The sequence below is a fragment of the Ptychodera flava genome, chromosome 8 (assembly GCF_041260155.1).
Source record: "Ptychodera flava strain L36383 chromosome 8, AS_Pfla_20210202, whole genome shotgun sequence".
Classification (NCBI taxonomy): Eukaryota; Metazoa; Hemichordata; class Enteropneusta; family Ptychoderidae; genus Ptychodera; species Ptychodera flava.
Window position 1 is genome coordinate 6,672,860 of NC_091935.1, and position 16,694 is coordinate 6,689,553.

The 16,694-nt window shown below is 35.0% G+C and overlaps 1 protein-coding gene across 2 annotated transcripts in view; it reads left to right on the forward strand.

Moving 5' to 3' along the window:
• Positions 1–8,064: 8,064 nt before the first annotated feature.
• LOC139138318 (mucolipin-3-like) overlaps positions 8,065–16,694 on the forward strand; it is a 40,526-nt gene continuing 31,896 nt past the window's right edge. The window contains exons 1-3 of one of the 2 annotated variants that reach the window (XM_070706646.1): positions 8,065–8,292; positions 11,252–11,487; positions 13,117–13,308. In XM_070706646.1, coding sequence (XP_070562747.1) covers positions 8,211–8,292; positions 11,252–11,487; positions 13,117–13,308 — 510 coding nt within the window. In that variant the 5' untranslated portion in view covers positions 8,065–8,210. Of the gene's footprint in view, positions 8,359–11,251; positions 11,488–13,116; positions 13,309–16,694 lie in introns of both variants that reach the window. The other variant, XM_070706645.1, reaches the window with a different exon arrangement.

Sequence of the window (16,694 nt, forward strand, 5' to 3'; positions counted from 1 at the left end):
ATAGAGAAAACAGTGTGAAAAACTCAGACCCTATTGGGTCGCCTGTGCATGAGTTTTTTGTTTTCGACTTTCGTCATAATTCTTTATTCAAACTGCAAAATAATGATAAACACACAATTTTTTTATATTTTTTAGAGGTTAAGTCAATCCAAATGTGCAAATTTTAAACAATTTCTTTGTTTTCCTTCAGCATCATGAAATCACAGAAGTGCATAGGGTAAGCGACGGGGGGTCACGTATCGAGCGTTCGAAAATGGTGTCGGGCAGTAAATTGAAGAGCGCGAGAACGGCGCAAAATAAGAAACGAGATCAAAATCGTGCAAGTCGGAAAGATTTTACTATAGCACAAGAAGAACACATTAACTGGTGAAATCCCCCGTAAATTTTCTGGTAAAGGGGGACAATCCCCCCCCCCCCTTCTGATTGGGCCTGATGACGCCATTCTGGATGAAACACTGCTTGAAAAGTTAAAACTGATGAAAGACAAGAGAAAAAAAAACATATGTGAAAGTGTATATCAATATCTATAAATGCACAGATGTTGTCGGTTTTATCTTTTATATTGGCAAAAACAATTATCATATATATTTTTTTCACACTTAAAAATAATAAATCGTAATTATGAAATATTGATATCACATAACTGAGTTCGTATTTCATCCGGGTTGCACTTCCTTTAGGAGTAGGAGAACTTGATAAAAACGCTGTATGTGTATGCAGTTGTGTATGACATGATCGGCCGCCCGGCGCGCATGTCCGGCCCTGAGGCCGTCGAGCGTTAGGCTAGCAATGAGTTCTCCTCCTCCTAAAGAACGCAACCCTGATGAAATACTCGGTTATGTGATATCAATATTTCATAATTACGATTTATTATTCTTAATAATTATGAAAAAATATATTTGATAATTACGATTAATTATTTTCAATACTTTATATGAGAAAATATAATTAATATCTTAAACTACCAATTTTCAGTTGGCCGGTGAGTTCTCTCATAGACAACAGTGTATTGTGAGTCAGCATTTCAGTGAAATTCAAAAATCCAATCTCTTGTCACAATCCTTTAATAACAACCCTAGTCTTATCAAATATTTTAATATAAATAATCAAGCACACATTAATCAGAGATTTACCTTTTTTTGTATTGGAAAAAATTATTCAAAGTTTCATCAAAGATCAATCATAAAGCTAGTTCCAGCTCGCATAATAGCCTGCGGAACTGGGGGCACAAAGCGAGGTCAACGTTCCAAATCATACATTGTATCAAATTTCCTTTGTTCAGCACAACATTGTATCGATTCTGATACCTAAAATATCTCAAAATCAGACAGCGATCGACGATGTCTATTAACCATCGAGTCTGGCAAAGCAATCGTAAATTGAAGATCGAGTCTACTGGGTGACTGGACGCATGGAACACGCGACCTGCCACGCGCCTGGTAATGCGTACTTTCCAATCACGCGCGTATACGCGACGATTGTGATTCTCTGACATAACCTGTTCTAGGACGTGGGCAAGAGGGAGTCTCTGTGCACCCCCGCGTGCACCCCCACAGGATAACAAACCTGTATTTTTCAGAAGCCTTGGGATCCTTAGAATACGAAATGGAATTTTAACAGAAAAAATATAGGGATGCAATAGCTGTTACGGTTTTGAAGGATACCGCAAATCACGATTTTGCGACCAACATGCGTTTTCGTCAAATCTGTCTTATTGTAAGTCATCTGCTGAGCTCATTTTTTAACATAACCTCACTTGTTTGGTATCATAAGAAAGGCAATTTATTTTTCTTTAGGATGAAGTATTGTACTATGCAATATCTTGGACAGTTTCATAAAATATGACCAAAGCTTACCCCATACCCCAAAGTTTAACATACGAAATTTAACCTCAAATTCTACCAATTTTTAGCTACACATAATAAAAAATGCAACGCTTTGTATGAAGTCTTTTATTTGGTACAGGTACATATTAGAAATATGAAATAGACTTTTAACAGAAAAAATATTGGGATTTTATAGCTGTAAGAGTCATATCTTGAAGGGCACCGCAAAATCACCGTATTGCCGACTCGCGTGCGTTTTTGGTAAATGTCTTCTTATAAGTCATCCGCTGAGCTTGTTTTTGTATATAGACTAGCTTGTTAGGTATCATTAAAAATGTAATTTACTAGTCTTAGATCATATATCTGCAATATCTTGTATAGTTTTCATTAAATATGACCAAAACTTACCCCGTACCCCAATATTTATATAGAAAGTACTGTCACAGCTATATAACGTGATCAAATTCTGCGAATGTTTTAGCTAGACATGATAAAAAGACCAATGTTTTGTATGAAATTTGTTTTATTTGCCACAGAGACCATAGGGGATTCAATCTCCGATGATGACGATGATGATGATTAAATATTTAAAAATGAAGATAAATAAACATATATTTGGACTCAGTAAATTTGTTATTATTGTTGTTGTTATTGTTGTTGTCGTTGTTGATACTATTTGCAGAAAAGAACAAAGTATGCCCTGCAAATTTCAACACAGCCTAACTATACATGTGCGTCGCTAATTCAATACAGCCTAACTAACTCACTTCATTGCCACACACTTTTTTTCGAAAAAAGTGTGTGGCAATGAAGTGACACCCCTTGGGTATGTTAGGCTGTATTGAATTTGCAACGCACATGTATAGTTAGGCAGCAACGCACATGTATAGTTAGGCTGTATTGAATTTGCAACGCACATGTATAGTTAGGCAGCAACGCACATGTATAGTTAGGCTGTATTGAATTTGCAACGCACATCATTATAGTTAGGCTGTATTGAATTTGCGACGCACATGTATAGTTAGGCTGTGTTGAAATTTGCAGCGCATACTTTGTTCTTTTCTGCAAATAGTATCAACAACGACAACAACAATAACAACAACAATAACAACAAATTTACTGAGTCCAAATATATGTTTATTTATCTTCATTTTTAAATATTTAATCATCATCATCGTCATCATTGGAGATTGAATCCCCTATGCAGAGACATACTAGAAATATAAATAGACTTTCAACAGAAAAACTTTTGGGATTTTATAGCTGTAACAGTCACATTTTAAAGGGTAACGCAAAATCGCAGTACTGCAGACTGGCATCTTTTTTGTTAAATTATTCTTCTTGTAAGTCATCTGCTGAGCTTGTATTTGAATATAACCTAACTTGTTAGATATCATTAGATATATTGTAACATGCAATATCTTGTATAGTTATCATGAAATATGACCAAAACCTACCCCATACCCAAAAGTTTATATTGTAAATTTCAGTCATAGCTAAAATCAACTTCTACCAATTTTTTAGCTAGACACAAAAATATGCCCATTTTTGCTATTAAATCTGTTTTATTTGGTACAGGGACATGTCGGAAATATGAAATAGACTTTTAACAGAAAAATGTTGGGACTCTACAGCTGTAACAGTCATATTTTGAAGGGTACCGCAAAATCACAGTGTTGCCGACTTGCATGCATTTTTGTTAAACCTGTCTTTCTATAAGTCATCTGCTGAACTTGTATTTGAATATAACCTAATTTGTTTGGTATCATTAGAAAGATAATTTACTAGTTTTTAACATGAAATATTGTAACATGCAATGTCTTGTATAGTACTCATGAAACATGACCAAAACTTACCCCATACCCCAAAAGATTATATCAAAAATTACAGTCATAGCTATCGTCAAATTCTACCAATTTTTTAGCTAGACATAATAAAAAGGGCGGTGTTTTGTATGGAATCTGCTTTATTTGGTACAGGGACATGTCGGAAATATGAAATGGACTTTTAACAGAAAAAATATTGGGATTCTATGGCTGTAACAGGCATATTCTGCGGGGTACTGCAAAATCACAGCAATGCAGACTCATATGCGTTTTTGTTAATTTTGTCTCATTGTAGGTCATCTGCTGAGCTTATTTTATTACATTGTAACAAACAAATCAGATTTCATACAAGAATTGCCTTTTGTATTATGTGTAGCAAAACATGGTAGAATTTAAGATAAGCCGTAATTTGCGATTTGAACTTTTGGGGTATGGGGTAAAGTTTGACCATATTTCTTTAAAACTATGAAGAACATTGAATCTTGCAATATGTCATCTTAAAGAGGAATAAATCGTCCTACTAATGATACCTCACAAGCCAGGTTATGTTACAAAATGAGCTCAGTAGATGACTTACAAGAAGAATAATTTAACAAAAAGGGTGCCGGTCTGCGGTACAGCGATTTTGCGTTACCCTTCAAAATATGGCTGTTACAACTATACAATCCGAATATTTTTTCTGTTAAAAGTCCATTTCACATTTCTTACATGGCCCAGTACCAAATACAACAGATTAAATACCAAAACAGTGCCTTTTTTATCATGTCTAGCTAAAAATTCGCGGAATTTGATCACGTTAGCTATGACAGTACTTTATATATAAACCTTGGGGTACGGGGTAAGTTTTGGTCATATGTCATGAAAACTATACAAGATATTGCATGTTACCATATTTCATTTTAAATGCGAGTAGATTACCTCATTAATGATACCTAACATACTATGTTTTATTCAAAAACAAGCTCAGCAGACAACTTACAAGAAGACAGGTTTAACAAAAACTCATGCGAGTCAGCAATATTGTGATTTTGCAGTATCCTTCAAAAGATGACTGTTACAGCTATAACATCCAAATATTTTTTCTGTTAAAAGTCTATTTTATATTTCTAACATGTTTCAGTACCAAGTAAAACAGATTTCATACAAAACATTGCTGTTTTTATTGTGTGTAGGTAAAAACTCAGTAGAATTTGACGTTAGCTATGACAGTATCTTTGGATATACACTTTGGGGTATGGGGTAAGTGTTGGTCATATTCCATGAAAACTATACAAGATATTGCCTGTTGCAATATGTCATTTTAAAGACTAGTTAATTACCTTTCTAATGATACTAAACAAGCCAAGTTATAATCAATAACAAGCCCAGCAGATGACTTATAAGAAGACATATTTAACAAAAACGCATGCGAGTCAGGAATACTGAGATTTTGCTGTACCCTTAAAATACAACTGTTACAGCTATAGAATCCCAATATTTTTTCTGTTAAAAGTCTATTTCATATTCTTAACATGTTCCAGTACCAAATAAAACAGATTCATACAAAACATTGCCCCATTTTTTATGTCTAGGTGAAAAATTGGTAGAATTCGACATTAGCTATGACAGTAATGTTCAATGTAAACTTTGGGGTATGGGGTAAGTTTTGGTCATATCTCATGAAATCTAAAGACGATATTGGATATTACAATATGTCACTTTAAAGACTAGTTAACTACTTTTCTAATAATACCTAACAAGCCAGGTTATATTTAATAACAAGCTCAGCAGATGACTTATAAGAAGACATATTTAACAAAAACGCATGCGTGTCAGGAAAACTGAGATTTTGCGGTACCCCTCAGAATACGACTGTTACAGCTATACAATCCCAATATTTTTTCTGTAAAAAGTCCATTTCATATTTCTGATATGGCCCAGTACAAAATAAAACAGATTTAATACAAAACATTGCCCAAAGTTTTATGTCTACGTAAAAAATTGGTAGATTTGACATTAGCTAAGACAGTAGTTTTCAATGTAAACTTTGGGGTATGGGGTAAGTTTTGGTCATATTTCATGAAACCTAAAGACGATATTGCATATTACAATATGTCACTTTAAAGACTAGTAAATTACCTTTCTAATGATACCTAACAACTTACATTATATTCAATAAGAAGCTCAGCAGATGACTTATAAGAAGACATATTTAACAAAAATGCATGCGAGTCAGGAATACTGAGATTTTGCCGTACCCTTCAAAATATGACAGTTGCAAGTACAGAATTCCAATATTTTTTCTGTTAAAAGTCTATTTTATATTTTTGACATGACCAATTACCGAATGAAATAGATTTCATACAAAAAATTGCCAACTTTTATATGTCTAGGTAAAAAATTGGTAGAATTTGATTTTAGCTATGACTGCAATTTTCAATGTAAACTTTGGGGTATGGGGTAAGTTTTGGTCATATTTCATGAAAACTATACAAGATATTGCATGTTACAATATATCATTTTAAAGACTAGTAAATTATCTTTCTAATGATACCTAACAAATTAGGTTATATTCAAAAACAAGCTCAGCAGATGACTTATAGTAAGACAAGTTTAACAAAAATGCATGCAAATCTGCAACACTGTGATTTTGCGGTACCCTTCAAAATATGACTGTTACAGCTGTAGAGTCCCAACATTTTTTCTGTTAAAAGTCTATTTCATATTTCTGACATGTCCCTGTACCAAATAAAACAGATTTCATACAAAGCATTGCGAGATTTACTGTAATTTGCGATGTTAAACTTTGGGGTATGGGGTTAGTTTTGGTCATATTTCACAAAAAATGTAGAAGATATTGCATAGTACAATATGTCATCTTAAAGAAAAATAAATTGCCTTTCTAATGATACCAAACAAGTGAGGTTATGTTAAAAAATAAGCTCAGCAGATGACTTACAAGAAGACAGATTTGACGAAAATGCATTTGGGTGGCAAAATCGTGATTTTGTGGTACCCTTCAAAACATGACTGTAACAGCTATTGCATCCCTATATTTTTTCTGTTAAAATTCCATTTCGTATTCTAGGGATCGCAAGGGTTCTGAAAAATACAGATTTGTTATCCTGTGGGGGATGCACGTAGACTCCTTCAGGCTCTAGCCCACGGCCTAGTATCTCATGTAATATATTCAGAATTTTTTTAATTTGGTGCAAATTAGTAGGAGCTGAAACGTTTTAAAGTAGAGCTGTGGAAATTTGTACATATGTGTGACGTCACTGACCAATCGCGCGACAAACCTTCGTCTTTTGGAATTGTGTGGTTCTGTAAATCTTTGTTATGCAAAGAAAACCATGAAAACTTTGTATTTTGATTGATTTCGGAAATTACACTTAGCAACCGTTGCTTAGCGATTTGAATCCTTCGATATCGCCTTAAAGTTGTTACAATTTTTCTGACTGCGCGACCACTCCGTGAAGCACTCAAGCTCGTACATGTACGCTCACTATCACACATCGCACTACAGTGGCCGGGTAGCGTGTGTCTATGCGGGTCATCAAAAGGTCAACCCCCCCCCCCCCCCCCCACCCCCACACACACACACACGGATAGCTGCAGTGCGTTTCCACATCGTGTCGGGTTGACTTTTTTATGACAAGTATAGCGACGCACGCTACCCGCCAACAGATAGCTGCGCTTCCACAGCTAACATCGCACACAAACTTTATCGAAGCGAACCAATTTATACATCGCTTAAAATCGGTATGTTAAGAACCTTGATGCCTTTAGGGAGGTTAAATATGATAATTCATAAATAAAAATGATAAGATATGGGTAATATTTGCAGCCGAATATTTGCCATATTTTGAACAGAAGCCAGGAACCTCGGGTTAATCCCTCTGTGTGGATAAGAACCTCGATGAGTTGAAAGTAAGAACCATGCTACGGGTGAAATAAGAACCTTGATGTTGAGTATGAAAAAAGGAGGTAAACTATAATAATTAATTATTATTTATAATTAAACTTAATATTGTAGACCATACTCAGAAAACGAGAAACTGTTTATAATTGTACTATGTTGTGCTTTAAATTAAGAACCTTAATGCTCAGTGGGCATAAAATCAGTAAATTAAGAACGTTATACTGTCGGGGAGGTAAAAATGATAATGATAATTAATCAATAATGATTAATAATGATAATGTTGACCATATTTTGCAAATAGAAACCAAGATCCTCAAGGTTAATTGACTATATCATGGGCATGCAAACTAAGAACCTTGATGTGGGATATGAAAATGTGTACGTTCAGAACCTGACATAGGGATTTAACCTAGCGATCATTTTTTAAGTGAGTTGGGAGGTCTGTTCGTATTTTCAACCAATCAGGGCTAGGGTAATTCTTAATGGCTTTTACAGACCGTAAAGCAGTACGTAACATACCCCGAGAGAGGCCCACGCACGTTCACACCAGTACGGTCGTTTGTTGTTTTCGCGTATTTCGCCGGTCAGCCGATCAGCGTGTTGAGTGTCCTCGATTATGGTAACCATGAATTAAGGATTCTACATACTGACGTGACGATGAATGTCAGATCACACCAGAATAACCGACCCCGATCGCAAACATGGGGAAATAGTCAAGGATCCATGGTCGGTAGTGAAGGTACCGTTGATGATGGTGTTGTTGTAACTTCCGAGTCGTCATCACCGCAAATGTGTAAAAATGCTGGTAAATCACGCTTTCGCTTGCTGCATATTCACCCCCCTGCACTAATTTCACCTTTGCATTAGCTCCAGCTGCTGTTGTGCTTGTTTGTATTTAGGACTCAATGCCGATCATTCAAATGTTCAAGCTTTTATTTGGCCTTGAGGATCAGAAATGGTGCACTTGAATTCTTTACTGATTTTAATCACTCCGTACCGTTCCACGACTACTTCTGGAGAGACGCCAGATTATTCACCTTTTTATGACATGATCCTGTCAAGTAATCGAAGTTCGCTTTCATACTTCGTCATTCCCGTGATTGCTTCGCATTGGTGCTGTTTGTTTAATTTATAATCCCTCCCGTGTTTACTAACTATTAGCACCATGTTATTTACGATCATCATTGAGAACGTAACATTTCCGAGACCTTCTTCTTCCTGTGTAAAGTAATAGCGCCAGGAAGAAAAATTGTTTTTTGTTGGAACCACAGAGATCAAATATTGATATACATGTTGGTATTTTCTATACATATAAATTCTTTGTCGTCTCGTCTGACGGGAATCTTAACAATCTGTGCGATTCGCTCGATATAAATCGCTAGTGTCCAGTGTCAGCCCGTGGTGTAGAGTGTCATGTGATCGACTGTGAACGCCTTCAGTTTCAAAGAGTATTCCATCACATGATTAGTGGCTTGTCCGGGCCATTGTGTTACTGTCTCACGTATTGTTCCGAGGCCTTGTTTTGTAGTACCAGCAGTTGAGATTATTCATTCTATGTTCCATATAATCAAAGAAGGGAGTCTTCCCTATTTATTAACTGTGATGCAACTATGCATAGGACCATTATGGGATGGGTTTTAGTAAATTTTCCAATATTCTAAATACCTGTCACCTGGGAACTAATCTTAAAAAGAAGAAATTTGATCCTAAATTTTTTTACAAATGACATTGTTCCATAACAAGTACTTTGATCCAATCACATGAAATTAAAGTTGATTATACATGATGATGCACTTTGTTCGGTACGAAGGCCATATTTCAAAGTGTGGTCCACTCAAGCCACTCACTGACTCAGTATCTGTTCTCCCACTTGCATGGCAGAATATTTCTTTGTTTTTTAAACATAGTTAGCATTTATCATGGAGCTAAAAAAGGAAACTATGCATTTGTTTACACATTGCAAGCAAATTACTGACAACAGTATAGCCCATCAAGTCTGTCAAATCCCGATAAAAATTCTCAACTTCCTGAGACATCGTCAGGTTTCAGTCAGCAATAAATAAGACTACCAGCAACACTCAAAATATAGTTTACCACTGACAAAATGCTGCCATTTTTTTTCAAATTATTAGCGTGTACATGCATGACTTCATAGCAGAAAATTTCATTCCAGTCATCCATTGTTTTATCAAATTGATAAAGTACACATGCATTATTCTGTACTGATGAATGGATATTCTCAGCATAAGTGTAAGTCCCAACTTACTTTCTTTGGTGTATGATGATAGACACAGTCCTTTCCACACAGGGTTTTCAAAATCAGGGTATCTATGATCATTTGTCAAAGACAGGCTGTACACAGTGTGTCATGTCAGTTTTGAAAAGGAAAGGATAGCAACTTCCTGTGTTTCAATGTAAAACCTGGTGTTTAAAATTTTCACAGATTTGCAGTTTGACACTTCAGCTTCTGAAGATTATCACTGCAAGGCAGTGTTTTATTGGCAGTGTATCATATTGTGTATAGTCCCTAAGATGATCTCTGAAACAGTAGACAATCCATTCTTATACATCGTCTCAAACATTAAAATTGTTATTGTGAGAAATAGTGGAAGTTTAATGTTTATGATATATATGATTTCTGCGATCTAAATAGTAAAAAGCAAGGTTCAAACTTGATCATCTATGGCAACAGATTATAATGCTGATCATGGAAAGCAAGTACCGGTAGTTAAAAATTCATGTTGATTTTTAAATTACAAAAGTACATGGTTAACTTTAATTGTTTTGTATTATGATCATGATGTGATGATTGTTAGCGATTTGTGTTTGCACATTTGTATCAGGGCTGTTTGTTTTTCCTAAATTTCCAAAAAAAGGAAGCCTTGCATTCTTCTATATTTAAATTGTTCAAAATCCCGTTGTATTCAAAAGTGTCTAATAACTCTTTCTTTGATACAGCACCTTTCGAAGTTAAAAAACAGATGGCCAAACTATTTTTAAATGAGAGAATGGCATCTCAATCACCGGATGGAAGAATTGTAAATACGATACATTTACAGTAAAACCTGTGTTTATGGTCATTTTATATAGTGATCACCTCTTTGTAGTGTTCACTTTCATAGAATTCCAAAATATATTACAAGGTCGCGATCCTCTATTGAGCAGATACTAGTCTCATGTGATCAGTGGTTGCCTGCATTCATTTTTTGTATCTTGACACAAGTCAATACTGATAAACTGACTGATAGACTGGCAGACAAGGAATATATATATATATACTGAAAGCAACAGATGAGTCATTTTTTGACAAATTGCTGTATGAATATTTTTTCAGAAATGAAACCTCATTTATTTATGATAATTATTTTCCCTCTGCATGTGTCTTCCTACTCCCACCATTCAGTGAAGTAACTGCAGTACCCAAAAAGCAATGCCTCACCTACCCCTCTGCTTCCAAGCCGTCTCCACCTAGTGGTCACTTTGTCTCACTGCTTTGAGTGACCACTACTGAAGTTTGTTTTCTCTGATACACAATCTTCCTATCATCTTAATTTGGGCGTCGTAACAATGGCAGGATCCTCGTCTTCCTCTTTTGGTATTTATTACCTTCATTGTTGGATCAAATTATGTTCCATTTTACAAAGTGGCTGTGACTAGACGAGGTAAGACTTGAACTTTTTATTATTCTCATTTGGCAGAATTTGAAGACATGGAAACGCCGACAAGTTATGGAAGCTTTGGCCGCAAGACGGCAAGAAGGGAAGACTCCATGCTTTCTGGAGCCTCTATCAACTCACAGACAACATCAGAGGAGAGAGTGAGAAGACATTTGAAATTCTTTTTTATGAATCCGTGTGAAAAGTACAGAGCTAAAGGCAGGAAGCCATGGAAGCTGGTTTTACAGCTCTTCAAGATTGGACTTGTAACCCTCCAGGTCAGTGAAACAATAGTGCTGTTTGCGATTGCACGTTTGTTTCTAAATATGCTATCTGATGCACAACATGGACTGATGCCAACAGAAAGGAGGTCAATTTTGTCTGCCTTGTGCCTGTGTTCATTGCTGCAGTTTGTTGGATGTCATTGCAAGTGATTTATTCAGTTTTGCTTGAAATATCAAAGACCAACTGACATTCCTTCTGACCTCAGATTAACGCTGAAGATACAATGTGTCATAAAAAAAGACGTTCAAACTGATGAAGTCTGGTAGAAGAGACAGTCCTGCAAAAGTAATATTTTTGGCAGTGTTTGGTAACAGCAATGCAGTTAAATGGCAGGCACTTCCTTTTGACCTTGATTGAAAAATTGGACAAAAGAGATACATGTATACGTAACTTTCTAAAGATTGGCATACACTTATACAGTATGGTGAAAATAGTATGTGCCAAGGGACAGATAATTAGACTCTGTAACTTTTAAATTCTCGTCAATTCCACCACTTTTGGGGGGCTCATTTAAAGCTCTCAAAGTAAGACAAATTTTCACTGTTGTAGATTTCAAAAATCGAAAATTTTATTTTTCTCCTTAGAGTTAACACAGGGATCGTTGCCATTTCGAATTTCAAATATTGGTAAATTTTAAGTAATTTCTTTCTCTTGTACCAAAATTTGTATGGTGACCACTGATTTATATTCTTTATTTGGTGAGAAAAAGGTTGACTTCGGTGAAGAAAGTTTGAGCATAAGTTGAAGTCTTTCTCTTTAGAGACACATACTACCTTAACAGACAAAAAGGGAAGTGTACCCCTTATGTAATCTCACATCTCATTGATTATGCAACTTTCATAATCACATGTATCTGTTTTATGTAAATTGGGGAAGTTGGAAAGAAAAATGGTAAATCATTAAGTTAAGATAACGCTATTTCTTTACACCAAAGTTAATATCTATGGTGTGTAGCAATTGATGAAATTCAACTTATTGCAACCATTCTATTATGGTAATAGTACATATCATAACGCATGTTTGTAACTTTAATGTGAGATTAATAATAGGTGAGAGCATAAAAATGACTAAAAAGGACTCAAAGTTGTGTCAAGTATAGTTGCATGTGTGTCCAAATGATATCAAGTTGCAGCAAACTTTTTTGGCTGTAATTAAATAATTTATGATTAAGATTTTTTTCAAGACTTTGTTTCAAACGGAAATTATATAATCTACTGGCTTGCTTCCATAAATTTCACAACTTTAAACAGGGAGCATATGACATCAATAAACAAAGTGTCTACTGAGATATCATCTCAAAGCAGGGACTGCTGCTACTATGTAGTTCCAAAACAAAAAAATGTTGAACTCTGTAAAAGAAGTTAACATGCACGGGAGAGGTAACATCACAGGTTAGGAGGGGCAATTAAATCTTGTGAATATCTCTGAAAATGAGGTTTTCATCATCAAATGTGCATTCATCTAGATCAAATCCCAATTAAACTCAACATTTCAAGTCTGTTAATCATGGAAGAAGTCTTTGATCTTTGTTATTATGGGTCAAAACAGTCATCATTCAAACAGTCATTTGTAAATATCTATTAACAATGCAGATATTAATTGATATTATTTTTCTCTTTCAGCTTGTTCTGTTTGGATTTCATCAATTCTCAGTCATCAATTTTCAACAGCAAAATTTAGAATCCTTTGAGCACATGTTTATTGAAAACTGGGACTCAAGCCTGGACAGTAACACGTACCCAAAGAGTCCTGGCTACCTTGCAGTCTATGAAATTGATGATTTTTATGAACATTTAAACTATACCATGATTCGGGTAAGTTGGGCTTTCTCTATTCTGAATGACTAGTATGTTAAAGCTTTGTCAATACCAGTGAATACCGGCCACGTCATCCCACCAGATTATATATCCCATTATCCAGTATTGTGGCCCCAGATGTTTTCTACATCTATAAATTCATTGACATCACCAAAACTATAAAATAATAGCAATAATATACCCCCTCCCAGCTTTGCCTCGTACAGTATGTCATGCAAAGTTCACTTTCGTCCATTATTGGCAGGGAGGGGGTACATTATTGCTTAAATGGATTGATTGGTTTTGTCACCCTTGCATTGTGTGGCGATATGATGTTTCAAAGTTGAAAATCTTTGTGTGGAAAAATTCATAGCATTGATACTTCTGGTACTGCCGTACGCACTCCAACTCACTTTGCTGAAATCACTCGAATCTCAGACAAATTAGAGCAAGATGGATTAGCAGTCACTGTTGCTCAAGTGTTGTAAATAACAAAATGATATGATTTAAATAATATTGTGTGTGTTTTTTTCACACGACAGCATTTTGACAACTTAAAGTTTGGTGGATCACTGCCAGCCACATCTGGTTTTTGAAAATCAACTTCACCATGCATATATTTTAAATGAAATAACTTGATATTGTTTGAACACATGTGCAGTTAGTAATACACTGAAACCATAAAAAATGAAAGAAAGGTTTCCTGATTTTGCATCTTGATACAGTGTTGCCAACTGAAATCTCTGTATTTGAAAAGGAATCGTACAACTTATAACATGACTGGTCACTGGAACATTCTTGAATTGGGAAGGAAAATCTATATTAAATAGTGAATAATCAGAGTACCGTATCAGGGACCGTCTCAGATTGTTGCAGAAGTTCAACAAACGAAATTTCTTCGTTTAGATCAAAACCCCCTCCCCCCTCCCCTAAACGAAACTTCAAAAGTGCGAAATGTTCATGTCTGCCTGAGAGTACAATGTTGCATTTTGCTATCGCTACTAAAGACGTATATCCCTTGCCACATTACAATTAAAGTAATCGATCAGATTTGAGTACTAACAGGGCATTTTACCGCATAAAAATTTCATTTTATTTTACTTTCCCTTTTTGCATCTCTTGTGCTGTTCTTTGTCTTTGTGAACACGCAATTTGTACTTGGTAGGGGCGGTAAATAAGCGAGAAACTTTGACAAGGGGGCCCAGGCATGTTCAATCATATTCAAAACGACTATGACCAGGTGCATAACAAGTGAGAATAAAGACATCTAGTGGTTAGAGCAGACGCTTATAAATAGCACATTTAAAAAAAAAAGATACTTTTTGTCTTTGTATAATTTGATGAATGAAATGTTTAGGATACAATGTTCCTATCGGTAAATTGTGTTTGGGGCACAAACGAGATGGAAACAGTGACAAATTTGTTGGCACGAGTGTGCAGTTTTTCTTTAATTTAAAATAAACACACGAAAACTTGTGATCACAAAATAAAAGTGCGAAAGTGAAGTTCACTAATTGAATGGAGGTCAAACCCCCTCCCCCCCTAAACGAATAAATTTTGCTTTTTGAACTTCTGCGACAATCTGAGACGGTCTTACTGTAACTGCATTTTCAATTTCTATAGCATTAAGCATTAAATGGCGTCTCTCTGTGTGTCTGTGTATTTCTGTGTGTCTTGTACATGTATATGTATATAGGTTATATACAGTGTACTGTATGTGCATGTATATACTGGTGTAGCATGTGGTGTGTATGTATTTCTGTGACTATTCTGTACATTTATGCATGCGAGTTCTGTACAGTGTATGTATGTACATGCACATGGTACCCGTATGCAAATTGTCATTCAAGGATAGCATGCATACATTATGCACGGATTGACAAATCCAATGTCTATGACAAAGACTCGTTATTCTTGAACCAGTGGGTTAACCAGTGCACCAATGAAAACTTAACCAGATATGAACTGTTAATGCTCACGTGTCTCATTATTTATTGCAGTTATGTGTAAATTTGAACCTTTGCCACATGTTTGCAACTTCATTGAAAGTATTATGATCAACATAATGATTAAACTCTATAGGTCATTAAGTATTCAAATACGCAATTAGCTGAAATAGAAATAATTAATTTCTTTGACTGCTGTCATTGTATCACCACTTTATATAGCAAGTGTAATTGCCTTTGGTCAAGTCCTTCAAACTATATATTCCAAACTTTGAAAGCTCATTAGATATGCAAACTATTAATTAGCTGACATGAAAACTTAAGTGCCAAATGACTTTCAATATTGGTATAACCTGGTATAATCATCAATATACATAGCATGTTATGCCAACTTTAATCAAATAAATCCAAGTATATATCCCTAATTAGGAAAGTTCTTTAAATACACAAATTAGGAACTGGCTGAAAGAAAAATGCTAAAATGCCTTGCAATAATGTTTGACTGCATAATAGTATCTTTAATGTACATAGCAAGTTTCATCAATTTTGGTCATGTAAATTCAAATATATATCCCTAATTTCAAAAATTCATTAAATATGCAAATTAGGAGCTGGATGAAGTAAAAATGCTTAATCACTTTCAATAATGTCGTATCATAGTATCTTTAATGTACATAGCAAGTTTCGTCAACTTTGGTCTAGTCAATACAGATAAAATATCCCTGATTATGAAAGTTCATTAAATATGCAAACAAGGAATTGGCAAAAGTTCACATCCTTAATGACTTTCAATAATGTTCTATCATAGTATCTTTAATGTACAAAGCTAGTTTCATCAACTTTGGTCTCGTCAATTCAGATACATACCCCTAATTAGGAAAGTTCATAAAATATGCAGATTAGGAATTGGCTGAAGTAAAAATGCTTAATGATATTTAATAATGTTCTATCATAGTATCTTTAATGTACATAGCAAGTTTCATCAATTTTGGTCATGTAAATTCAAATATATATCCTTAATTTCAAAAGGTCATTAAATATGCAAATTAGGATTTGGATGAAGTAAAAATGCTTAATGACTTTCAATAATGTTAAATCATAGTATCTTCAATATGCATACCAAGTTTCGTCAATTTCGATCGAGTAAATTCAGACATATAGGCCTAATTAGGAAATGTCATTAAATATGCAAATTAGTAACTACCTTTCATGTCACCCCTTTAATAACTTTCACAGCTGATATATCTTGATGTGATCAACATTTGTAGCAAATCTCATCAAATTGTGTGCAGTCGTTCTCAATGTATATCCGTTTTTTCTAAAATCATTAATTATGCAAATGAGCAAAAAGTAAGCAAGCCACACCCACCAAAAACTAATTAGTTCTTGCCATTTGCAAACTGAATCTATGTACCAGATTTGGTTTTGATCTGATGAGCCGTTTTTGAGATATCGAGC